This window comes from Sapajus apella, unplaced genomic scaffold (assembly GCF_009761245.1).
Source record: "Sapajus apella isolate SASKATOON/1434 unplaced genomic scaffold, GSC_monkey_1.0 scaffold25, whole genome shotgun sequence".
Classification (NCBI taxonomy): domain Eukaryota; kingdom Metazoa; phylum Chordata; class Mammalia; order Primates; family Cebidae; genus Sapajus; species Sapajus apella.
Window position 1 is genome coordinate 21,491,502 of NW_022436965.1, and position 26,792 is coordinate 21,518,293.

The 26,792-nt window shown below is 35.5% G+C and overlaps 1 protein-coding gene across 15 annotated transcripts in view; it reads right to left on the bottom strand.

Annotated features, from left to right (window-relative positions):
- Positions 1-26,792, bottom strand: part of DCAF6 (DDB1 and CUL4 associated factor 6) — a 141,737-nt gene that overhangs the window by 112,661 nt on the left and 2,284 nt on the right. For 12 of the 15 annotated variants that reach the window (XM_032291479.1, XM_032291472.1, XM_032291476.1 and 9 more), the window contains exons 2-3: positions 15,793-15,854; positions 905-997 (exon numbers count right to left, since the gene is read on the bottom strand). Coding sequence is in view for 6 of the 15 variants with exons in the window: in XM_032291472.1 (XP_032147363.1) it covers positions 905-997; positions 15,793-15,854 (155 nt within the window). In the remaining 9 variants the exon portion in view is untranslated. The remainder of the gene's footprint in view (positions 1-904; positions 998-15,792; positions 15,855-26,792) is intronic. The other 3 variants (XM_032291480.1, XM_032291487.1, XM_032291483.1) reach the window with 1 other exon arrangement.

Here is a 26,792-nt window from a genome sequence, read left to right on the forward strand (position 1 = left end):
AACTGGAACGTTAAATGATGTGTTAAGATCTTACAAATTTTAAAATAAATATTCAGTCATATTTCTAAAAGAGAAGGTTTCTCATTTGACTGGTACCTCAAGTGTAACGGACATCACACACTTTCTTTTTATTACAATCAGTCAGCTGTTTATAGTGTTATCATTAAGTATCTTAATTTCCCTGAAACCATCCTTGTAAAGGAAACATTCTGTGGATATAATGGACTGTTATTTGAAACAGTAATTAAAGTTACTTCAGCGTTAGAAAAGTATTAAATTCTTAGATAGCTCTTGCCTTCTAATGAGGAAGTTTATTAGCTTCTGGTAATTTTTTCTTCGTTAAAAACCATTTTTAATTTTCTCTATACCTCAAGAACTATTCACACAGCAGTCATTTGGCTGTTTGTGTCTTTAAACGTTTTAAATACAACTAAATTTTCTAAAAGACTAAATTTCAAATTTTTAAGAAAATGAAACAATGACTAAAGTTGGCAGCTTTATCCACACCATTCTTAACATTAAAATAAATAACTTTTTAGAATGTTAAGATAATATATTAAGGTTACACATAAAAGTAATTTTTTCATTAACTCATACTTTATATATGGCACATTTTCCCCCAAACAATGTTAATGAAATAATGTCACTTGTACCAATTACTATCCACTTAAATAAAGTATATTTAAATTTTCTAGAGCCTGAGGCTGAATAAAATCTTCTATTTCCCAGGGAGTCTAAGAGACCCACATATACCTAAGACCCTCTAAGTTATACAATTAACTTCAGCAAAATAAGGAGGATATTCTATTATAAATGCCCATTCTATGATTGTTTACAATTTCTTCATTTCTGCTTTCTTGATTTTTTTCTCTCATTAAATTACAGAGTTTTTAAACTACTTTACCTTTCTGCTATAAGGATTACTAATTACTAATTTGGTGTCATCTGAGCCAGATAAAATATATTCTCCAGTGTCATTCCAGCAGATTGTATTAACCTAAAAAGAAAGCGAAAAAGAAACATAAGCAAACTGGACATAAAAGAAAATATGCCATCTTTCACTCACCTGGTGGTACAAAATTTATACCATTAATGAGATCATATGTTAAAAAGTATTTAACACAGGGGTATCTCATCTTTAGGTTTCGCTGGGCTACAATGGAAGAAGAACTGTATCAGACCACACATAAAATACACTAACACTGGCCGGGCGCGGTGGCTCAAGCCTGTAATCCCAGCACTTTGTGAGGCCGAGGCGGGTGGATCACGAGGTCAAGAGATCGAGACCATCCTGGTCAACATGGTGAAACCCCGTCTCTACTAAAAATACAAAAAAATTAGCTGGGCGTGGTGGCGCGTGCCTGTAGTCCCAGCTACTCGGGAGGTTGAGGCAGGAGAATTGCCTGAACCCAGGAGGTGGAGGTTGCGGTGAGCCGAGTTCGTGCCATTGCACTCCAGCCTGGGTAACAAGAGCAAAACTCCGTCCAAAAAAAAAAAAAAAAAAAAAAAATACACTAACACTAATGACAGCTAATGAGCTAAAAAAAAAATTTCCAAAAAAATCTCATAATGTTTAAAGAAAGTTTATGAATTTGTGTGGGCCATATTTGAAGCTGTCCTGGGCCACATGCAGCCCATGGCCTTGTGTTGGATAAACTTGATTTAACAGTTATATATTTCAGAAACAATCTTCCAGTTTCCAACTCCACATGTAAGAAGCTTAGCAGTTGCCACTCCATTCTAACAACAAATAAAAAGTTAACAGATTATAAAATCAGTAACTGATCTTGGATCCTTCAGAGAGGTAAGGTTACAGGACAAAATGCTACCCCATAGATTGGAGAGATGAACAGGTGAACACAAGGAGTCTTGGCTTACTGGAACACAGACTCATGAGCAGAAACCTCTGTGAGAAACAGGGACAGGGGAGGAAAATCTGAATGATAACTTATGAATTGTTGGAGGTTCAGAAAGCACAAGTCTGACTGTTAAAAACTCCAGGGAAGGCCCGGCACAGTGGCTCATGCCTGTAATCTCAGCACTTTGGGAGGCTGAGGTGGGTGGATCACTTGAGGTCAGAAGTTCGAGACCAGCCTAACCAATATGGTGAAATCCTGTCTCTACTAAAAATGCAAAAATTAGCCAGGCATGGTGGCATGCACCTATAGTCCCAGCTACCCAGAAGGCTAAGACAGGAGAATTGCTTGAACCCAAGGGGCAAAGGTTGCAGTGAGCCAAGATCGTGCCACTGTACTCCCACCTGGGCGACAAAGTGAGACTCCATCTCAAAAAAAAAAAAGCAAACAAACAAAATACTCCAAGAAACCCAGTCATGGGCTGGGTTCTATATCACAGAGGGTATTTTTGTGATTTGATTTTAATCTCAGAGCTCATCCAGATTTTCACAGTAAATTTCAGATTAAAATTGCTTTGTGCATCCACCAGAGGGAGGGAAACAGAAACCATTTTGAATATACTGGAGTACTCTGCCCTTCTTAACAAGATCTGCGCTCAAGAAAAGCTATTTACCCACAGCCTACCTACTGAGGTTTTATCAGAGCCTAACTGACCTAGCAAAGAGAAATACCCAATGCAAGCCTTCCACATTGGGGATGGAAAACAAGTAACTCCTGCCTAAACTACCTGTTCCACCTTAGGTGGGGAGTAGGAGGTTCTGATAATCCCTTGTGAAGTCCATAGTTCAAAAACACAGGCTCTTTAAGAGACAGAGACCTAATCATAGGCCTGTAGAACACTTCCTTTCCTCCTACACCTCCTACATTTTGCCAGTAAATTCCTAAGGACCTATTTATACCATTACTTTTAATCAGTACTTCATGTCCAGTTTTAAGAAAAATTATAAGCCATACTGAAAGGCAAAAATACAATTTGAAGAGATAAAGCCAGCATCAGAACCAAACATAGCAAGGCTGTTGGAACTCTAAGACCAGGAATTTGAAACAACTATGCTTAGTATGCTAAGAGTTCCAATGGATAAAGCAGACAATATGTAAGAACAGATGGGCAATGTCACCAGAGAGAGAAATCCTAAGAATAAAAAGGAAATGTTAGCAATCAAAAACAATGTAACAGAAATGAACAACACTAGTAGACTTGACACAGTTGAGGAAACAATCTCTGACCTTGAGGATATATCAATAAAAACCTACAAAACTGAAAAGCAAAAAGAACAAAGACTGAAAGAAAAAAAAAAAAAAGAACATAATGTTTAAGGAATGTGGGACAACTACAAAAGGCATAACTCATGCATAAGGGACTATCAGAGGAGAATGGGAAAAGAATAGAATATCTGAAACAATAATGACTGATAATGTCCTCCAAATGAATGTCAGAAACCAAACCATAGATCCAGTAAGCTCAGAGAACATCAATCAGGATAAATACAGAAAGAACTACACCTACGCAAGTATTTTTCTTTTTCTTTTTTTTTTTTTTTTTTTTTTGAGACGGAGTCTCACCCTGTTGCCCAGGCTGGAGCAGCAGCAGTGTGATCTTGGCTCACTGCAACCTCCGCCTCCCAGGTTCAAGCAATTCTCTGCCTCAGTCTCCCAAGTAGCTGGGATTATAGGCACCCACCACCAGGCCCAGCAAATTTCTGTAATTTTAGTAGAGACAGGGTTTCATCACCTTGGCCAGGCTGAGTCTTGAACTCCTGACCCTGTGATCCATCTGCCTCAGCTTCCCAAAGTGCTGGGATTACAGGCGTGAACTACCACGCCCGGCTGGTGAGTATTTTTCAAACTCAAAAAAGTCAAAGAAAAGAAAAAATCCTGAAAAAAGCTGGAGGAAAAAACACTATTTATAGAGGACCAAAGATAAGAATTACAACCAACATCTCCTCAGAAATCACTTAAGCAAGAAGAGTGTATTTAAAGCAGTAACAGAAACAAAACAAAAAACCAACATAGAATACTGTATATGCTTATTAGTACTTATAAATAAGTAAAATGAATAAGAGAAAGAGTACAAGGTATAAGATGGAAGATTTAAAAATATTTTGTACTCACACTCCCTGTGACGCCATACAGTGTTATTTGAAATAAAGTGGACTTGGATTTGTTATATATGTATATTGAAAACTTTAGAGCTACTACTTAAAAAGTTTAAAAAATAAGTGTAACTGATAAATACTAAGGAAGGAGAGGAAAAGAATTATATGAAATGCTCAATTAAAACCACAAATGGGCCAGGCCTGGTGGCTCATGCCTGTAATCCCAGCACTTTGGCAGGCCAAGGCAGAGGGACAGATCACATGAGGTCAGGAGTTTGAGATCAGCTTGGCCAACATGGTGAAACTCCATCTCTACTAAAATACAAAAATTAGCTGGGCATGGTGGCGGGCACCTGTAATCCCAGCTACTTGGGAGGCTGAGGCAGAGAATCATTTGCACCCAGGAGGCAGAGGTAGTAGTGAGCCAAGATTGCGCCACTGCACTCCAGCCTGGGTGGCAGAACAAGATTCCATCTCAAAAAAATAAAATAAATTTAAAAAATAACCACACACAGACATACACACAAGGCAGAAAAATGAAAAACAAAAATAGGAACAAAGAACAAGGACAATAAGCAGAAAACAGTAACAAATATGGGAAATATTAATCAAACTATACCAATAATCACTTTGAATGTCAATAGTCTAAGTTAAAAATTATTATGATTTTCTTTTAAGACAGAATTTCACTCTTTTGCCCAGGCTGGAACGAAGCAGTGTGATCTGGGCTGACTGCAACTTCTGCCACCCATCCCCCCCCAACTCCCACATAGGTTAAAGCCATTCTCCTGCCTCAATCTCCTAAGAAGCTGGGATTACAGGCGCCTGCCACCATGCCTGGCTAATTTTTCTATTTTTAGTAGAGACAGAGTTTTGCCATGTTGGCCATGCTGGTCTCAAACTCCTGACCTCAGGTGATCCACCCGCCTCAGCCTCCCAAAGTGCTAGGATTACAGGTGTAAGCTACCACGTCTGGATATATTTTTCTTTTTTTCTTTTTTTTTTTTGAGACAGGAGTCTCACTCTGTCACCCAGGCTGGAGTGAATAGTGCTATCTTAGCTCACTGCAATCCTCCACCTCCCAAGGTTCAAGCAATTCTCCTGCCTCAGGCTCCCGAGTAGCTAGGATTACAGGTACCTGCCACCATGCCTGGCTAATTTTTCTATTTTTAGTAGAGACAGAGTTTTGCCATGTTGGCCAGGCTGGTCTCAAACTCCTGACTTCCAAGTGATCCCCCACCTCAGTCTCCCAAAGTGCTGGGATTACAGCCATGAGCCACCATGTCCAACCTAAAAGTTAAGAGAGACTGTGGGATAGGCACAGTGGCTTGCACCTGTAATCCCAGTACTTTGGGAGGCCAAGGCAGGCAGATCATTTGAGGCCAGGAGTTTGAGACCAGCCTGGCCCACATGGTGAAACCCTGTCTCTACCAAAAATACAAAAAAACAACTAGCCGAGTATAGTGGTCCATGCCTGTACTCCCAGCTACTCAGCAACAGAGCAAGACTCCATCTCAGAAAAAAAAAAAAAAAAGAGACTGTCGGAGTAGATCAAAAAACAAGACCCAAGTATATGTTGTTTACAAGAAATCCATTTTAAATATAAAGATCCATATATATTAAAAGTAAATGGATTGAGAAAATATACCATACTAATACAAATCAAAAGAACTAAACAGGAGTAGTTATATTAATGTCAGACAGACCAGGCTTCAAAGCAAGAAAAATCATCAGGAAAAAAAGAAGGTATTTCATAACAATAAAGAGGTCAGTTTCCCCAAGACAACAGTTGCCCCATCCCTAACATGTATGTGCTTAACAACAGAGCATCAAAATATGTGAGACAAAAACTGATGAAACTATAGGAGAAACAGATGAATCTACTATGATGCCTGAAGACTCCAATTCCCTCTATCAGAAACAGACAGATCTAGCAGGCAGAAAATCAGTAAGGACACAGTTAAACTCAACACCATCAATTATCTGTATATAACTGACATTTATAGACTTCATTCAACAATAGCAGAATTCACAGTCCTCTCAAGCTCACATGGAACATTTACCAAGACAGACCAATTTGAGGCTTCAAAATACACTTGATCAAATTTAAAAGAATAAAAATCAAACAGTATCTACTCTTAAACCACAATGGAATTAAACTAAAATCAGTAACAGAACGTAACTGGAAAATCCGAAAATACACAGAAAGTTCTAAATAACACATGGGTCAAAGAAGAAATCTCAAGCGAAATTTTAAAAGATTTTGAATTCACTGAAAATCAAAACACAGCTAATCTGTGAGGTTCAACAAAGTAGTTCTCAGAGGAAATTTCACAGCACAGAAATTTACACCATTTCTGAAATCCAAACTGCTTCGAGCATCACGTTGGCACTCAAAAGTTTCAAATTTTGGAGCATTTCTATTTTCAGAGGTTCAGATTTAAGACACTCAACCTGTAGAAGATTTCCCGCTAATATCAAAAACAAGGCAAGGACATCCTCTCTCACCACTTCGTTTCAACACCATGCTGTAAGTCCTAGCTAATGCAGTAAGAAAAGAAAAGGAAAGAAAAGCAAAGGAAAAGTATGAAGATTGGAAAGAAAGAACTAAAACTGTCTTCACAGATAACAAGATCATCTATATGGAAAATAAAATTTTAAAAACTCTCCTGGAACTAATAAGTGATTGTAACAAAGTAACAGGATACAAGGTTAATATTAAAAAGTCTATTATTTTCCTATATACCAGAAATGAACAAGTAGAATTTGAATTTTAAAACACAATACCATTACATTAGCACTCCAAAACATGAAATATTTAGGTATAAATCAAATAAAATAGTGTAAGATTTCCATGAGGAAAATTATAAAACTCTGGTAAAGGAAATCAAAGAATTAAATAAATGAAGAGCTATTCTGTATTAATAAATAGAAAGATTCAATATTTTCAAGATGTCAATTCTTCCCAACTTGTTCTACAGATTCAATGCAATTCGTATCAAAATCTCAGCAAATTATTTTATACAAGAGATGCCAAGACTTGGGCTAGCCAACACATATTAAGGGAGAAGAACAAAGTTCTTCTCAAAATCACATGAAACATTTACCAAGACAGACCACATTTGAGGTCTTAAAATACATTTTAAAAAATTTAAAAGAATAGAAATCATACAGTGTCTACTCTTAGACCACAATGGAATTAAACTAAAATCAGTAACAGAAAGGTAAGTGGAAAATTCCAAGATAGCTGACACTACCCAACTTCAAGACTTACTATAAGGTGCCTGCAATGCCAGCACTTTGGGAGGCTGAGGCAGGCAGATCACAAGGTCAGGAGTTCAAGACCAGCCTGGCCAACATGATGAAACTGCATCTCTACTAAAGACACAAAAAATTAGCTGAGGATGTTGGCACATGCCTGTAATCCCAGCTACTCAGGAGGCTGAAGCAGGAGAACTGCTTGAACCCAGGAGGCAGAGGCTGCAGTGAGCCGAGATTGCACCACTGCACTCCAGCAGAAGCGACAGGGTGAGACTCCGTCTCAAGAAACAAAAAGTCTTACTGCTTACTATAAGGTTACAGCAAATAAGACAGTGTGGTATTGGCAAAAGAGCAAACAGATTATGAAACAGAATACAGAGCCTAGAAACAGACCCACATAAACACAGTCAATAGATATTTGACCAAAGAGTAAAGGCAATACAATGCAGCTAACTCTTTAACAAATGGCGCCAACTGGATATCCACATGCAAAAAAAAAAAAAAAAATCTAGGTATCATAACTTACACCCTTCACAATAATTAATTCAAAATAGATCACAGACCTAAATATAAATGCAAAATTATAAACCTCCGAGAAGATAACATAGGAAAAAACTCAGATGACCATGGGTATGGTGATGATTTATTAAGTACAACAAGGCAAGATACATTAAAAAAAAATCAGTAATAAGCCTGACTTCATTAAAATTAAAAACTTCAGGGCCGGGCGCGGTGGCTCAAGCCTGTAATCCCAGCACTTTGGGAGGCGGAGGCAGGTGGATCACGAGGTCAAGAGATCAAGTCCATCCTGGTCAACACGGTGAAACCCCGTCTCTACTAAAAATACAAAAAATTAGCTGGGCATGGTGGCGCATGCCTGTAATCCTAGCTACTCAGGAGGCTGAGGCAGGAGAATTGCCTGAACCCAGGAGGCGGAGGTTGCGGTGAGCCAAGATCGTGCCATTGCACTCCAGCCTGGGTAAGGAGCGAAACTCCTTCCCAAAAAAAAAAAAAAAAAAAAAAAAAAAAATTAAAAACTTCAACCCTGCAAAAGACAATGTCAAGCAAATGAGAAGACAAAACACAGACAGGGAAAATACTTGTAAAAGACATCTGATAAAGTGCTGTTATCTAAAATACATAAAGAACTCTTAAAACACAACAGTAAGAAACAATCTGATTAAAAAATGAGCCGAAGGCCATAACCTTCTTTGCATCTCAGCAAAGAAGATATACAGATTACAAGCAAGCAGAAGAAAAGATAATCCACATCCTATGTTAACAGGGAAATATACTACATACATAGTATGTAGTATATACGACATACCTAGAATGGCGAAAATACAGGACACTGACAATCCCAAATACTGGCAAGGATGTGGAGCATCAGGAACTTATATTTGTTGCTGATGGGAATGCAAAATTGTACAGTCACTTTGAAAGACAGCTGGTAATTTCTTACAAAAACTAAATATACTCCAAATGTACAATACAGCAATCATGCTCCTTGGTATTTATCCAAAGGAGCTGAAAACGTATGTCCACACAAACACCTGCACGCAGACATTTATGGCAACTTTACTCATAACTGCCAAATTTTGGAAGCACTCAAGATGTCCTTCAGCAGGCAAATCAATAAACTGTGGTATACCTACAGAATGAAGTATTATTTAGCACTAAAAAGCAATGAGCTATGAAGCCATGAAAAGATAGAGGAAACTTAAATGTATATTACTGAGTGAAAGAAACTAATCTGAAAAGGCTACATACTATATGATTCCAATTATATGACATTCTGGAAAAGGCTAAACTATGGAGACTACAAAAAGATCAGTGGTCATCAGGAGTTCAGGCGGTGGGTGATAAATTGGCAGAGCACAGATTAAGGCAGTAAAACAACATAGGACAGTATCATGGTGGATATATATCATTATACATTTGTCCAAACTCGTCAGATGTCTGAGTTCAAGAGTAAGTCCTATTGTAAACTAAGGACTTTGGGTAGATTATGATGTATTAATGTAGCCTCATGAAATACAGCAAATGTACCACTCTGGTGGAAGATGTTGATAATGAAAGATGCTATGCAAGCATGTGGGCAGGGAATATACGGGAAATTCCCATATCTTCCTCTCAATTTTGCTATGAACCTAAAACTTCTCTAAAAAATAAAAAATAAAGCATTAAATATTGACTGTCATTTAGTAAACACAGTGTTCTGATATTTTACAATGAAATATCTGAGCCACTAAGCTTTATTGTATAAATTTCCTGATCTGAATTCATTTAATGTTCATAGAAATAAAACTCAATTACAAAAAAAAAAAATTACAGAAAAAAACTCGATTACAAAAAAAAAAATTAGAAAAACTTATTATAAAACTACAGTAATCAAGACTGTGTGGTACTGGCAAAAACAAAGACTTATAGATCAATGTTATGGAATTAAGAGTTCAAAAATAAACTCTTATATTTATGGTCAAGTGATTTTTGACAAGAGATCCAAGACCATTCAGTGAAAGAAACGTCTTTTCACAAAATGGTGCTGAGACAACTAGAAATCACTACTAAAAAAAAAATAAACAAACTTGGACTCTTACTTTATACCATATAAAAATTAACTGAAAATAGACCAAAAATCTAAACAAAAGTGCTAAAACTATGCAATTCTTAAAAGAAAAGATAGGTATAAATCCTCATCATCACGGAATAATCAAGTTTCTTAAATATGGCACCAACAGTCCAAGCAAACAACAAAAAGAAATTAGACTTTTTAGTGTCCTTTAATGTAAAAACTTTTGTACATTAAAGGACACTATGAAGAAAGTGAAAAGACAACCCATAAAATGAAGGGAAATATTTGCAAATCATGTATCTGATAAGAGTCCCAGAAAATACAAACACAACTCAACAACAAAAAGACAAACAATCCAATTAAAAATAAGTAAAGGATTTAAATGGACATTTCTCCAAAGAAGGTATGTAAGTGACTCATATGCATATAAAAAGATGCTCAACATCATTAGTCATCAGGGCAATAAAAACCAATATCACAACAAATTACCACTTCATATACATTAGGATGATTCTAATAATTTTTTAAAGAAACAGAAAATAACAAGAGTTGGCAAAGATGTCAAGAAACTGGAAGCCTGTATGTTGGAATGTAAAATGGTGCAGTTCTCTGGAAAACAGTTTGATACCTCCTCAAAAAGTGAAATATCCATTTACCATATGACCTAGCAAGTATACATCTAGGTATACAGTCAAGAGAAACGAAAACTTACAACACAAAAAAATTTGTTCACAAATGTTCACAGCAGCAAAATTCATAATTGGCAAAAAAAATAGAAACAACCCAAATATCCAACAAATGATGAACAGATGAAATGTGGCATATTTGTACAATGAAATATATATTCAGTCATAAAAAGGAATGAAATACTGACACATATTACATGGATGAACCTTGAAAACATCATACTAAGTGAAAGAACCCTGATATTAACAGCCATATATTGTATGACTCCATTTATATGAAATGTCCAGAATATGCACAGTGGTAGAGATAGAAAGTAGATTAGTGATTGCTAACTGCTAAATGGAGGAAAAATGGTGACTGATAACTGGTACTCTTTTTCAGATGATAAAATTAATGGAATTAAATAGTGGTAATGGCTTCTCAACTTTACAAATACACTAAAAACCACCAAATGGAACACTTAACATGGGTGAATTTTATAGTATATGAGCTATATCTAAATTTTTAAAAAATAAATGTCCACTTCTAGTCAAGATGTCATCATATAGACCAGATTTATCATCATGCTTGTAACAACTAAAAACAGCAAATTATACAATCTTTCTAAGTGTACAAGAAACATTTATCAATAGAGATAATATTCTGGGCCACAAAACAAATCTTAATATATTTAAACAAAAGACTACAAGTCAAGCCAGGTGCAGTGGCTCACACCTGTAATCCTAGCACTTTGGGAGGCTGAGGTGGGTGGATCACCTGAGGTCAGGAGTTCAAAACCAGCCTGGCCATCATGGTAAAACCCCATCTTAAAAAAAAAAAAAAAAAAAAAAAGACTACAAGTCATTGAAAGTATGTTCTCTGACCAAAATGGAATTAAATTACAAATCATTAACATAAAGATATGTTTAAAAACCAAGAAATAACAGATGGCCATAGAAATAACAGACGGTCAAAGAAGAAATTACAAAATAAATTAGAAATTATTTTGAACTCAATGAAAATAAAAATGCAACATATCTCAATTTATGGATTACGGCTAAAACGATATTTAGAAGATAATTTACAGCACCAAAAAAAAAAAAAAAAAACCTCTATTACAAAAGACAGCAGTCTCATATCAACAACCTCAGCTTCCACTCAAAAAATTACAGAACAAAGAGCAAATGAAACCCAAAAACATAGAAAAACAACGGAGACAATTAATGAGACCGGAGGCTGGTTCTCTGAGAAGACAAAATTAATAAGCCTCTAGCCAGGCTAATCAGGAAAAAAAAGGGGAGAACACATAATATCAGTAATGAAAAACACAATAACATACACTACAGATTTTACAGATATTTAAAGACATAATGGAATATTATGAACAATTTTATGTCAATAAATTCAACAATTTACATAAAATAAATTCAGTGAAGCACATATATTAAACAAGGTTCGCTCAAGACACAGATACTTTGAATAGTTTACTTTTACTAAATAAATGGAATTATAGTTAGACACTTCCCAGGAAAAAAAAGACCCACTTGGCAAAATCCATCAGTGATTCATGATGATAGCTCTTAGCAAGTTAGGAATAGAGAACATCCTCAACCTGATAACAAGCATCCATGAAAAAACTGCTGATATTACACTAAATGTTCTTAGGCCAGGCACAGTGGCTCATACTTGTAATCCCAGCACTTTCGGAAGCTGAGGTAGGAGGTATCACTTGAGCCCAGGAGTTCAAGACCGGACTGGGCAACATAATGAAACCCCACCTCTAAAAAAAAGAACAAAAGAAATTCGTTGGGGTGGTGGCATGCACCTATGGTCCCAGCTAACTCAGGAGGTTGAGGTGGTTAAATAGTTGAGCCCAGGAGGTCAAAGCTACAGTGAGCCATGACTGTGCCATTGCACTCCAATCCGGGTAACAAAGGGAGATCCTGTTTTCCCTCTAAGATCAGAACAAGGCAAGGATGCCTGATCCCACTCCTTCAGTTCAATCTTATAGTAGAATACTAACCAGTGAAATAAGTCAAGAAAATGAAATACAAGGAATCCAGACTAGAAAAGACATAAAACTATCTTAATTCTCAGATGACTTGATTATTTACATAGAATATCCTATAAAATCTTAAGGTTTTTATATATTAAAAAAAGCTATTGAATTAATATAAGAGTTTGGGAAGTTTCCATAATACAGATGAATATGTAAAAATAAATGGGGCAGAAAATGTAACCAGAATGTGATACTAACAGATGCCTATTAGAATGTCTTAAAAAAAGAAAAAAAACTGACCACATCAAATGCTGGTGAGGACACGGACCAACTGGAATTCTATATACTAACAGTGAAATGTTAAATGGTATTATGACACTGGAAAACAAATGGTTTCTAAACAAGTTAAGCAGGTACCTACCATATGACCCATTTATTCCACTCAAAGGTATTTATCAAAAAAGAATAAAAGCATATGTCCATACAAAGACTGTACACAAATATTCATGGCAACTTTATTTGTAATAGTCCTCAACTGGATACAACCCAATGTCCACTGACAGGTGAACAGACATAAAAATTATGATTTATTCATACAATAAATGCTCCTCAGCAATAAAAAGTAATAAATTATTGATACACTCAACAACATGAATCCCAAAATAATTATTCTAAGTACAATTTAAAGTAAAAGAAGCCAAATGAGAAAAGGATACATAGTCAATGATTCCATTTATATAAAATTCCAGAAAATGCAAACTGATTTATAGTGACAGAATAAAGATCATTGGTTGACTGGGGTTGAGGGAAATGGTAAGGAATGAGAGTGCACATGAGCAAACTTTTAGAGGATGACCGCTATGTTCATCATCTAGAATGTGCTGATGAGTTTGTGTATGTTTACATGTGTTAAACATACATATAGTACACTCTATGCACAGCTAATTATATCTCTATAAAGCTCTTTAAAATCTCTGAAAATTTAAGCACAAATCTAAGAGGTATTTCACAAAGGTAAAAGTTATACAATAACCAAAAGTAATTAAGCTGGCAACATTCTTACCAGCGACAGTGAATGCCAGTAAACATTTGTAAAAGACCTTCAAAGCTACAGAGTGGGTGGGGCACAGTAGCTCAAACATGTAATCCCAGCACTTAGAGAGGCTAAGACTGGCAGATCACTTGAAGCCAGGAGTTTGAAACCCGCCTAGCCAACATGGCGAAACTCCATCTCTACTAACAATTCAAAAATTAGCTTGGCATTATGGCACAGACCACAATCCCAGCTTCTCAGGAGGCTGAGGCACAAGAATCACTTGAACCCAGGAGGTAGAGGTTGCAGTGAGCCGAGATTGGGCCACTCCGCTCCAACCTGGGAGACAGAGTGAGACTCAATCTCCAAACGAAAAAAAAAAACAAACTACAGAGTGAAAATAATGTCCAACCTAGAATCCTGTGTCCACTGAGATCACCAATCAAGTACAAAAGCAGAGAAAAAAGGTACATTTAAACTTGTAAAAAAATGTTGGGCCAGGCACGGTGGCTCACGCCTATAATCCCAGCATTTTGGGAGGCCAAGGCGGACGGATCACCTGAGGCCAGGAGTTCAAGATCAGCCTGGCCAATATGGTGAAACTCCGTTTCTACTAAAGATACAAAAATTAATCAGGCATAGTTGCAGATGCCCATGATCGGGAGGCTGAGGCAGGACTGCTTGAACCTGAGAGATGGAGGTCATAGTGAGCCAAGATCACGCCGCTACATTCCAGCCTTGGTGACAGAGCAAGACTCCATCTCAAAAAAAAATAATGATAATGCTAATTAATCTAAAAAATATATACTCTTTGTCTCATCAATGAATAATTCATAAAGTGCCACATATGTTTTAGGTATTCCTGTTGATGCTAAATTAAAAAAAAAAAAATCCATGAAGGTATTTTCTTGGTCCAGTATGCCAGGGCGGGGGCAAAAGTGTAGACTATGAACAAATAAATGGGTTTGTTAATTATAATGCCAGACAGTAAACACTATCAAAAAATTACTAATATAAAGAGAAAAATACTGACGAGGACTGGCATGCTATTTAATTAGGGTGGTCAGAGAATGCTGCTTTGGTTAGGCAACATCTGAAAAGGGAGCTAAATAAAACGAGAAGGTAACCTTTACAGGTAAGTGGGAGAAGAGAATTCTAGGTACAAGGCATAAAATATACAAGGCAGAGGTGTCCTTGGATCATCTTTTGAACAAATAACTATAAAAAGACATCTTAAAATAAGAAAAACATGGACTATATATTAGATAATACTGAGATAATAGTCAATATTATTAAATTACATAATGGCATTTTGGTTATATAAGAAAAGGTCAATTGCTTTTTAGGCTTACATATAGGGGTAAAATAATATGATATCTTTAGCAAGGCTTCAACAAGGTAGATGGAGGAAAAAAATAAAATAGAAAAGACAATGTGCCAAAATCTTGATAATTACTAAGTCTAGGTGACAAGTATGTGAAAAGTACATTTGAAATTTTTATAATAAAAGTTAAAAAGAAAAGGGCTCTGTTAATTGGATCTGCTCAATTTGGGGTACCTATTAGACATGCAACTGGACACATTAAGTAGAGAGTTGGATATATAAACTCTGGGAAGAGGTAGAAGTCATTTTTTTAATTTTAGCCATGGGACTAGATAGGGTCACTTCGAGCTAATCAAAAACGTGTTTATTCAGAAGCTGTAATGAAAGAAAGTTGAATTTACAACAAAGAACAACAATTAAGTAATCAGGCTGATGAAAAGAGAGTGAGAAGCACCAGGTCATAGTCCTTGTGCAACCAACATTTGAAGGACAAGAAGTGGAGGAGTCAGCTAAGACAGAGATGTAGTGAGTTCACGGCTTGGAATAGGAAGAAAACCAAGAGAGTGTGGTGTTAGCAAAAGCCAAGAGAAAAAGTATTTCAAAAAAGAGGATATGTTTGAGTGACATGTCTAAAGTTTCTAAGAAGTGACCACTACATTTGCAGACATGAAGTCATGAAAGTAGTTTCAGTAGAGTGAATGAGATGGAAGCCTTTTGATAATATTAGAAAACTCATGTGCACTTTAAAAAATCTTGCATATACTCTTCTAAATCCAAAATATAATTTTCTATTTTAATGTAAAACTTTATTCTCTCATTTTATTATACTCACAATCCCTTCTGGGAGGATTGGGACATTTCATCAAACACTTAACCACTTAGTATCAAAGCCCTTCATAGTTGAGAATTAACTGTTACTTACACAGCCATCATGCACATTTAGGGTTGCTTCAAGTTTTAATCTTTGGATAAATTCTCTTCTTCCTGTTTAAAAAAAAAAAAAAAAAACTAAATAAATCACATGATTTGTTGCTGAGAAAAATATAACATTGAAATTAGGAGCCAAGGATCTGGCATGACAAGGTAAATTCATGCTCTAATTTCAGCTCCACCATCTATAAACTGAGTGATATTGGGCAATTTAACTTCCTCTTAGGACTTAGTTTCCTCATTAGAATACCTCTGCCTCATGCAATGTGTGTTTGTTTGTTTGTTTGAGACAGTCTCTCTCTGTCGCCCAGGCTGGAGTGCAGTAGCATGATCTCAGCTCACTGCAACCTCTGCCTCCCAGGTTAAAGCAATTCTCCTGCCTCAGCCTCCTGAGTAGCAGGAATCACAGGCACGCAGCAACATGCCCAGCTAATTTTTGTATTTTTAGTAGAGACGGGATTTCACCATGTTGGCCAGGATGGTCTCAAACTCCTTACCTCAAGTGATCCTCCCACATCAGCCTCCCAAAATGATAGGATTACAGGTGTGAGCCACCGTACCCAGTATGCAGTTATTTTAAGAACAAAATGAATCAAGGACAGAAAGGGCTTATCACAGTATCTGGGCCACAATAAACACTCATACATTCCTTCATTCTTTCATTCATTCAACAAATATTTATTGAGTACTCACTCTGTGTCAGATAAAGTACATTTTACAGTGGTAAAACAAAAAAATTTCTGCCTGCTTATTAGAGGAGAAAAACAATAAACAATCAGTTTAAGTGCTATGCAGAAAAACGAAGCAGAAAAAAGAGATAAAAGATGACTGGAGGTAGGGAGTAAAGTTTTTAATTTTAAATAGGATGGCAAAAAGCAATAGTAAGCACTAACTATTTTTAAACATCTCTCAATTTCAGAAATGTTAAAGCTGACATTACAATGATGAAATTTGGCATTAAAAATCAGCCGAAATGTCCATCAATAGCAGAATAGTTTAAATACTGCAAAAACAGAGTAAGTTCCTTCTTTGAAAGAGAGAAATCTGTCCCTTTAAAGAATGAAACATCTTTACCAAACACAGATCAAAAAACATGTTTATTCAGAAGCTGTAATGAAAGAAAGCTGAATTTACAACAAAGAACAATAATTAAGTAATCAGGCTGATGAGATCTCTCATAAAATTAAATCTGCCTATACTTTGTATACTGTCACAAGGGGCAGATTTCTCTATTAGGCTTTCTTGCCATTCCATGTAAAGATCAAGAGCCTCTTGAAGCCAATTTGTTTTACTTCTGTCTCCATGTTATTTAACTGCTAAGATGGCTGGGTAAAGGATGAACATATAGGTTAAAAAATAATTATGGATAATTATGGGGGCTTTTATTTTGGGGAAGGAGATGCTCTATGGTTTCTAAATTTACTGGACTAAAACAACCTAGAGATATTCAATAAAGTGTTTTCATGAACTAGGTTGTACTTTAGATATTTAACTTTTCAAATCTGATTTTTCCTTGTAAAAAGATTCAAACTGCAATAAAAATATAAATTTTTAAAAAATCATTTCCTTTTGGCCAAAGGCTCGGTAATCTCATTGAGTTACAAATTAAGAGTTAAGAAACAAAATATTAAAATTAAAATATGACAGCAATTAAAACTCATTAAAATATTAAAGTATTAGAAACTTCTTTTGTCAACATTTTAAAACCTGGGTTTGAAAACATGACTCTAGCCATTTCAGTTTGGAGAAAATAGTGGCAGAACATAAGAACAGAAGATAAAGTAAGTTGTTTTAGCAAGAACTCTTATATATGACATTTGTACATTAGAACATGTACAGAGGCCGAATATATTGTGGTTGAATAGATAGCATTTGAATGACATTTTTATATGTGACTTTGGAGATAAAATTGATTGCATCGTCCAGACATCTCATAAAGTGTGCTTCTAGAACAAACTAGCAAAAATATCCACTACCCTTTTAGTAATTAAATGTTAATACCAAGAAATAGAAGCTAAAGCCACCATAAAAATAAGAATGGTACATTAATAAAACTGAACCCCCTCAAATTAAAATAAAAATAAACTCATATCTGAATGCTATTAAAAGCTGCAAAGGGTCTGGCCTATTTGCAAGGTAACCAATTGGACTGCTACCATTTCTTGGATGCTAGCAAAAGACACTAGACTCCTAAGTCAAAGGCAAAAAACAATTTTATTACTCATGTACAGCAAGCAGTATGAGCTTCAAGTTCACATTGGTTCCTCTTGTCCTCCAAGTCCCATAGGGCAACTTGGAGAGGGCTGGATGGATGCTGTGCATGTAATGGGTTTTAATCACAGCTGAGAAATCTTGAACTGGGGGAACCCAAATCTTATATCAAGCAAACCTGCCTGACCTTTATCCCTAAGAAGACATTATCAAACTGAACAACAAACTTGTCCTTGGCTTGTGAGGGAGATGGTGTATCTTCCAAGGCTATTCACTATATAACCCTCACTAAGAAGATAGTCCAGAACAAAACAACTAGTTCCTCTGCTCACAAGATGTGCAGAAATGCCAAAAAGCTATAAGAATCTTCTGAGAATTACACATTTGTTATGGATGAACTTACCATTGCGGCTTCCAACTCAAGTCTTTCTGCACCTCAAGCTTCCTCTTATAATTCTATCTCTACTCTGGCATTCTTTCAATATTAATATGTTATAAAATCCATAAGAAGAACACACCCTCGTTCACTCATGTATTCCAAATGCCTAATACAGTACCTACCACAAAGTGTGCATTCAATATACATTTGCTGAATAAGTGAATAAATGACTGGGATCATGATATTCATTCTGTTCTGGAATCTGTATTATCATTCAATAACACATGATGAATGTATTTCAATGACAATAAATACACAGCTATTGCTAATTTTTAATGTCTGTGTAATCATTAAACCATTAAATAAATTACAACTTTTTAATTTATTTATTCACATACCTATCTCCTTTGCTAGACTAGTTGAGAAGTAATAATTACTTATATAGATGCTTGGGGCAAGAAATGTTGGAGTTAAGTTTAATTTCTGACTTGAAACATACTACACTTACGCTGGTCAAAATTATTTTCTCAGAGCCTTAGTTCTCACGTGGGGGTGACAAACTCTACCAAGGAGAGACAAAACACAGAATTATTTCATCCTTGGCACAGCACAGGACAGGTGACTGCTAGTTAAGAGATTCAGAGATCCAGATATGAGAAACTCAGCAATCACCAAACAAATACAATGTAAAAAAGGTCTCCACCATGGCAACATTATAACCAGACTGTCTGAAGTCAAAGAGAAAGGGTGAATCCTAAAAAGGCAAGAGAAAAAAGTATCTAAAAACAGTTTTTTAAAAAAAAAGGACTAAGAAAGTCGTTACATAATATTAAAGAGACCAACTCAGCAAGAATATATAATAATTCTAAATATATATTTGCACCCAACACTGGAGTACTCCGAGTCACAAAACAAATATTACTAGACCTAAAGAAAGAGATACACTGTAATACAATAGTGGGAAACTTCAACACCTTACTTATAGCATTAGACAGATAATCTAGATGAAGAATCAGCAAAGAAACAACGGACTTAAACTGGTCTTTAGATCAAATGGTCTTTACAGACATTTACAAATGTTCTATCCAACAACTGCAGAATATACAATATTTTTGTCAGCACATGGAACTCATGTTAAGCTACAAAACAAAGGCTCAACAATTTTTTTAAAACTGAAATCACATCAAGTACCTTCTCAGACAATAGCAGAATAAAACCAGAAATCAACACCAAAAGAAACTTTACAAACCATACAAACACACAGAAATTAAACAATATGCTCCTGAATAACAATAGGGTCAATTAAGCAATTAAGACAGAAATTAAAAAAAAAATTTTTGAAACAAATGAAAATGGAAACACAACATACCAAAACATGTGGGATACAGCAAAAGCAGTGCTAAGAAGAATACAGCAAAAAATTCCTAAAACAAAAAAGTAGAAAGATTACAAATTAATAATCTAAGAATGCACCTCAGGGAACTAGAAAAGAAAGAACAAACCACACCCAAAACTAGCAGAAGAAAAGAAATAAAGATCAAAGCAGAACTAAATGAAATATGGACTAAAAAAAGCCTAAAGTCAATGAAATGAAAAGCTGGTTTCTCAAAGAGATTTAAAAAAACTGATAAACCACTAGCCAGACTAACCAAGAAAGGAAAGGAGAAGAGCCAAATAAAATCAGAAATGAAAAATGAGACATTACAATTGATTCCACGGAAGTACAAAGATCACATCATAGACTATAACAAATGATATGCTCACAAACTAGAAAACCCACAGGAAATAAATATATTCCCAGAAAAATACAACCTACCAAGATTGAATCAGGAAGAAACAGAAAATCTGAACAGACCAATAATGAGCAGCAAGAATTAATCTGTAATTTGTGCAATCTCCCAACAAAGAAAAGCCTAGTACCAGATGGCTTCACAGCCGAATTATACCAAATGTACAAAGAAGAAATAATATCAATACTCCTGAAACTATTTCAAAAAAAAATCAAGAACAGATCTCTCCCTAACTTATTCTATAAGGCCATTATCACCCTGATACCAAAACCAGAAAAGGATACAAAGCAAAGGATACAGAATAAAAAGAAAACTACAGACTAATGAACACAGATGCAAAAATCCTCAATACCGATGCAAAAATACCAGCAAACTGAATCCAATACCAAATCAAAAAGATGATCAAGTGGGGTTTTTACCAGGAATGCAAGGATGGGTCAACATATGCAAACCAATAAATGTGATACATCATATCAACAGAATGAAGGACAAAAACCATATAATAATCTTAACAGACATGGAAAAAGCATTTAATAAAATTCAACCTCCATAATAAAAACCCTCAATAAACCAGGCATAGAAAGAATATATCTCAAAATAATAAAGGCCATACATGACAAATCTTTAACTAACACCATACCAAATGGGGGAAAAGTAGAAAGCATTCCTTTAAAAACTGGAAGACGCTGGGTACAGTGGCTCACACCTGTAATCCCAGCACTTTGGAAGGCCGAGGTGGGCAGATCACCTGAGGTAAAGAGTTTGAGACTAGCCTGACCAACATGGAGAAACCCCATCTCTACTAAAAATACAAAAAATTAGCCAGGTGTGGTGGCGCATGTCTGTAATCCCAGCTACTCAGGAGGCTGAGGCAGGAGAATCGCTTGAACGCAGGAAGCGAAGTTTACAGTAAGTCGAGATGGCAACACTGCACTCCAGCCTCGGCAACTAGAGCAAAAAAACTCCATCTCAAAAATAAAGAACTAGAAGAAAACAAGGATGCCTACTTTCACCATGCTTCAATCTAGTACTGGAAGTCTTAACCAGAGCAATCAGGCAAGGTAATGAAACAAAAGGCATCAAAATTATAAAGGAAGAAGTCAAATTATCCCTGTTTACTGATGACATGCTATTATATCTAGAAAAAGACTCCACACGAAAACTCTTAGACTCGGTAAATGAATTCAGTAAAGTTGCAGGATACAAAATGAACATACAAATATCATTAGTGTTTCTACAAACCAATAATAATTCAAGATGAGAACCAAATCAAGAACACAATCCCATTTACAATAGCTACAAATAACAACAACAACAAAACCCTAGGAATATATTTAACCAGAGGTTAAAAATCTCCACAAGGAGAATTACAAAACACTGCTAAAAGAAATGATACATGACGCAAATGGAAAAACAACCTATGATCACTGGATATTCAGAAGAATATCATTAAAATGACCATACTATCCAAAGCAATCTACAGATTTAATACAATCCTTATCAAAATACCAAGATCATTTTTTGCAAAATTAGAAAAAAAATTCTAAAAATCACATGGAACCAAAAAGGAACCCCAATAGCCAAAGTAATGCTGAGCCAAAAGAATAAACCTGGAGACATCATATTACCTGACTTTATAAGACAATACTAACCAAAACACCATGTTACTGGTATAAAAATAAGATACACAGGTCAATGGAGTAACAGAGAACCCAGAAATAAAGCCACATACTTGCAGCCAACTGATGTTTGATAAAGCCAACAAGAACATATATTGTGAAAAGGAAACTCTCTTCAATCAATGGTGCTGAGAAAATTAGATGTACATATGCAGAAGATGAAATTGAACTCCTATTTCTCACCAATATATAAAAATCAACTTAAGATGGATTAAATACTTAAATGTAAGACTCAAAACTATAAAGATACTAGAAAACAGACAAATGGGACTCAATTAAACTAAAAAGTTTCTGCATGGCAAAAGAAATAATCAACAGAATGAAGAGACAACCAACTCTGTTGAATAACAGAAAATATTTGCAAATTATTCATTCAACAGGAGACTAATATCCAGACTATACAAGGAACTCAACTCAAAATAAATCAAATAATCCTATTAAAAGTAGGACATGAATAGACATTTTTCCATAGAAGACATACAAATACCTAACAGGTATATGAAAAAATGCTCAACATTAACAATCATAGGAGAAATGCAAATCAAAACCACAATGAGATAGATATCACCTTATCCTAGTCAGTGTGGCTTTTATTAAGTAGGCAAACAATGTTGGTGATGATGTGAAAAAAGGGAACTCTTATATACCACTGGTGGGAATGCAAATTAGTACAGCCTCTATGGAAAACAGTATGGAGATTTCTCCAAGAATTAAAAATAGACCTACCTTCCCATCCAGCAATCCCACTACCAGGTTTTTACAAAAAAGAAAGTAACATATCGAAAAGATATGTGCACTAGTATGTTGACTGCAGCACTAGTTACAATAGCAAAGATATGGAATCAACCTAAGTGTCCATCAATGGATGAATGGGTCAAGAAAATGTGGTATATATACACAATGGAATACTATTCAGCCATAAGAAAGAATGAAATCATGTCATATACAACAATATGGATGAACTGGAGGTCATTATCTTAAGTTAAACAAGCCAGGCACACAAACACAAGTATGACATGTTCTGACTCATAAGTGCGTGCTAAAAAAATGTGTTCACATAGACACAGGCAGTGGAATGATACATAATGGAGTGGAAGAGTAAGGAAGTAGGAGGTAGGAGGATGATGAGAAATTAGTTAACGGGTATAAAGAAGGTTATTCAGGTGATGGATACCCTAAAAGCCCTCACTTGACCACAGCACAATCTATACATGTATCAAAATTGCATATGTACTCTGTAAATCTGTACCAATAAAAAGTAAAAATATATTTAAAATGTCATCTAAAATATCATTAAAAATATGAAATATTTAAGGATAAACCTAACACCCAAAAATATAAATTAGTGCTGAGAGAATCAAAGAATGCTTAATACATGGAGATAAACCAGAATCACAGATGAGAAGATTCACTAAACATGTCAATTATCCCTAAAATAATATATAGATTCAACACAAAATCCCAAGTCTTTTTGACAAGCTGGTTCTAAAATTTTTATGCAATTTTAAAAGGTTAAGAATAGCCAGAATAATTATCAATGAAAAAACAAAAAAGACCAAGTTTAAAGTATCACACTAGCTGATTTCAACACTCGCTATAAAGACATGAAGCTAGATCAATGGACTGTGGCTAAGAAATTGACTTAAACATTTACGGTCAATTGATTTCAACAAAGAAAAAAAGACAGTCTTTTCACACATACTGCTGGATCAATTGCACATTAATATGCAAAGAAATGAAACTTGACTCTCACAACATATGCAAAACTTAACTCAAAATTGTTCACGGACCTAAATGTAAGAGTTAGAAAAATCTCCAGGAAAAAAAATAAAAATCTTTGTTACCTTGGATTAGGTAAAGATTCTTAGGACATAAAAAGTATGAACTATAAAAGAACCTGTTAAGAAAAAGACATAAACTGGGAGAAAATATTTGTAAAACACATATCTGATTAAGGACTTGTTATATAAAGAATTACAGAATTCTTACAGTATTAAAAAGGTAAACCTGAACACTTAACCGAACTATAGAGATGACAAAACAAAACCCACGAAAGGATACTCGATATCATTAATTATTAGAGAAATGCAAATTGGTGGCTCAGGCCTGTAATCCCAGCACTTTGGGAGGCCAAAGAGGGCGGATCACCTGAGGCTAGGAGTTTGAGACCAGCCTGACCAACATGGAGAAACCCCCATCTCCATCACAAAATTAACCAGGTGTGGTGGCACATGCCTGTAATCTCAGCTACTTGGAAGTTGGAGGAGCTGGGGCAGTGTTGAGCAGGAGAATCGCTTGAACCTGGGAGGTGGAGGCTGCAGTGAGCCGATTGTGCCATTGCACTACAGCCTGGGCTACAGAGGGAAACTGTCTCAAAAAAAAAAAAAAAAAAAAAAAAAAAAAAGAGAGAGAGAGAGAGAGTGAAATGCAAATTAAAACAAGATACATTTCTACACACCTACCAAGAAGGCTACAATTAGGAAGACTCACTACACCAAATGCTGATGAGAATGCGGAGCAATTGGAACTCTCTTATACTGCTGGTGGGAATGTAGTATGGTACAAGTATTTTGGAAGACAGCCTAAAAGTTGTTTATGAAGTTAAACATACTTATCATACAACTCAGGAATCATACAGTAAATATCTACCCAAGAAATAAAGATTTAAAAGTGTTCCACCCTAGTTGTTTTTTTCCAAAATGTGCTTGAAGTTTCACTAGTTACATCTTCCCTGTTAGCCATCAGGAATGTTTTAAAAAATTTTTTCTTTAATCTCCTTCAAGTACTTGGGGAAGCCCACCTATCCTAAACCTGAAGCAACATTAAATTGCAACTAAAAAAAACAACACACCATCTAGAACAATTTTCCAAACCTCAAGCTGAGACTCAGTAGTGCATATTCTACTCTTTCAACAGTTTTAGGAACATGAAAAAGAACAGAATGTATCCCATCTAGTAAGCCTTAATTTACATCTAGAGAATCCTTTATTTTTGTTGTGTATATCACAGGTTGCCACATAAATGTATTTTTATCATGGATCATTTTAAAAAACACTGATCTATAGCATACCTGTAACATAAGCTCTATGCTACCAGAAGTTTCTAAACCTTCTAAGCACTTCTAACTTGATTCATCCTATTTTAGGAAAAAATGAAACCCACAGTAGAGCTATCATAGTATCTATAGTTGTTATGATTGTTAATACGCCTTTGGTATCTTGCCTTAAGGAATTATCAGCATACTCTGTTACAATTGACAGTGATTTTTCAATACTAAAATCATACATTTTTCAGCTTTCATTGAAATTTCAAGACTAAAGAAACAAAATGTGAATATTCCACTAACTTTTCCCCAATAGCTAAAAAAGGAGGCAAAAGTCAGAAGTTACTAATCTTTGTATAATATACTGTAACTTGGCAACACATTCTGAAGAACCTGGTAATCTAGAATGTAGATGTATTCAAGATGCACTAAAGAGTAATCTACATGCAAAATTATCCATTTCAGAACATACTGACTCTAAGGATACTTAAAGGACACTGACTTCATAAAAAGATGAGAATTCAATCTCCACTAAAAAATTGTCACTGGCTGCCTAATCATAATATACACATTTTATACATTATAATAGATAACTACCTTGAAAGTACCTTAAAATTACTTTTTTATCAATTACTATCTTTTAATTAAGAAGGGTTAGAAAGTTGTAGGAGTCTGTCCAAAAGGAAAGAAATACAAGTAGAAACAACGTATTGAAATAATACTTTCTTTTATTAACAATATTTATCTTTACAAAACTGTATATAAATGGGAAAATGAAATATGTATGGCTAATAAATCACTGATTTCCAAAAGCACTACTCTACACCTAGTATAAAGTAATTTGAGAAACTATTACATTTAAACATTTAAACCTACAGGTATCTCTGACTCTGGACTTTGATAATTATTCTTCAAAACAAAAATTCCAGGAGGCTGAGGTGGGAGGATGGCCTTGAGCCCAGGAGGTGGGCTGCAGTGAGCCATGATGGTGCCACTGTACTACAGCCTGGGGGACAGAGCAAGACCCTGCCTCACCCTGACCCCCCACCCCACCTCCCTTGGAAAAAAAGAATCCTATATTGAAATTTAGATCAGGCTCACGAAGATTAAAATCCCTGTCCTATCCTCTAAATCCATGCTAGTCTAAAACAACACTCAATTGGCCCAGGTGAATCTTGTGAATTTGGGAGCTGTAAGTAAACACATCTTTTTGTCCTAAATAACTTATGGGAAAGTATTCACCTTCATTCCCACAACGTAATAGGAAGTTTTGAGAAGTATAATTTTCTTTGATGGGAAGAATGGAGGTAATCAATCAGTTTAAGTAAAATCAATTACAAATCTTGAATACTACTATTGAAAAGGCACATGCTATGATGAAATAACTGGAAATGCAAATCTACAAGAAAAATTATCCATTTGTCCTATCCTAATTTTACTATTTAGCAGTAATTCACTGCTAAAAATTTGAAGAAATAGAAATAATGAAATTGTATCAGAAAAATACTTACTCTACAACCCTACGACCATCGTAATGTTTAAATATTGAAGTCCTAAAAAAGAATATTATTTCCATAGGAAAATCCTAACTTGGAATTTGACTTTTAAAAGGAAGGCTTTATGAGAGTACTATTCTTTTTTCTTTTTCTTTTTTTTGGGACAGAATCTCCCTCTGTCGCCCAGGCTGGAGTGCACTGCTGCAATCTTGGCTCACTGCAACCTCAGCCTCCATGGCTCAAGCGATTCTCCTGCCTCAGCCTCCCAAAGAGGTGGGACTACAGGCACATGCCACCACGCCCAACTAATTTTTGTATTTTTAGTAGAGACGGGGTTTCAGCATGTTGGCCAGGCTGGTCTTGAACTCCTGACCTCAAGTGATCCACCTGCCTT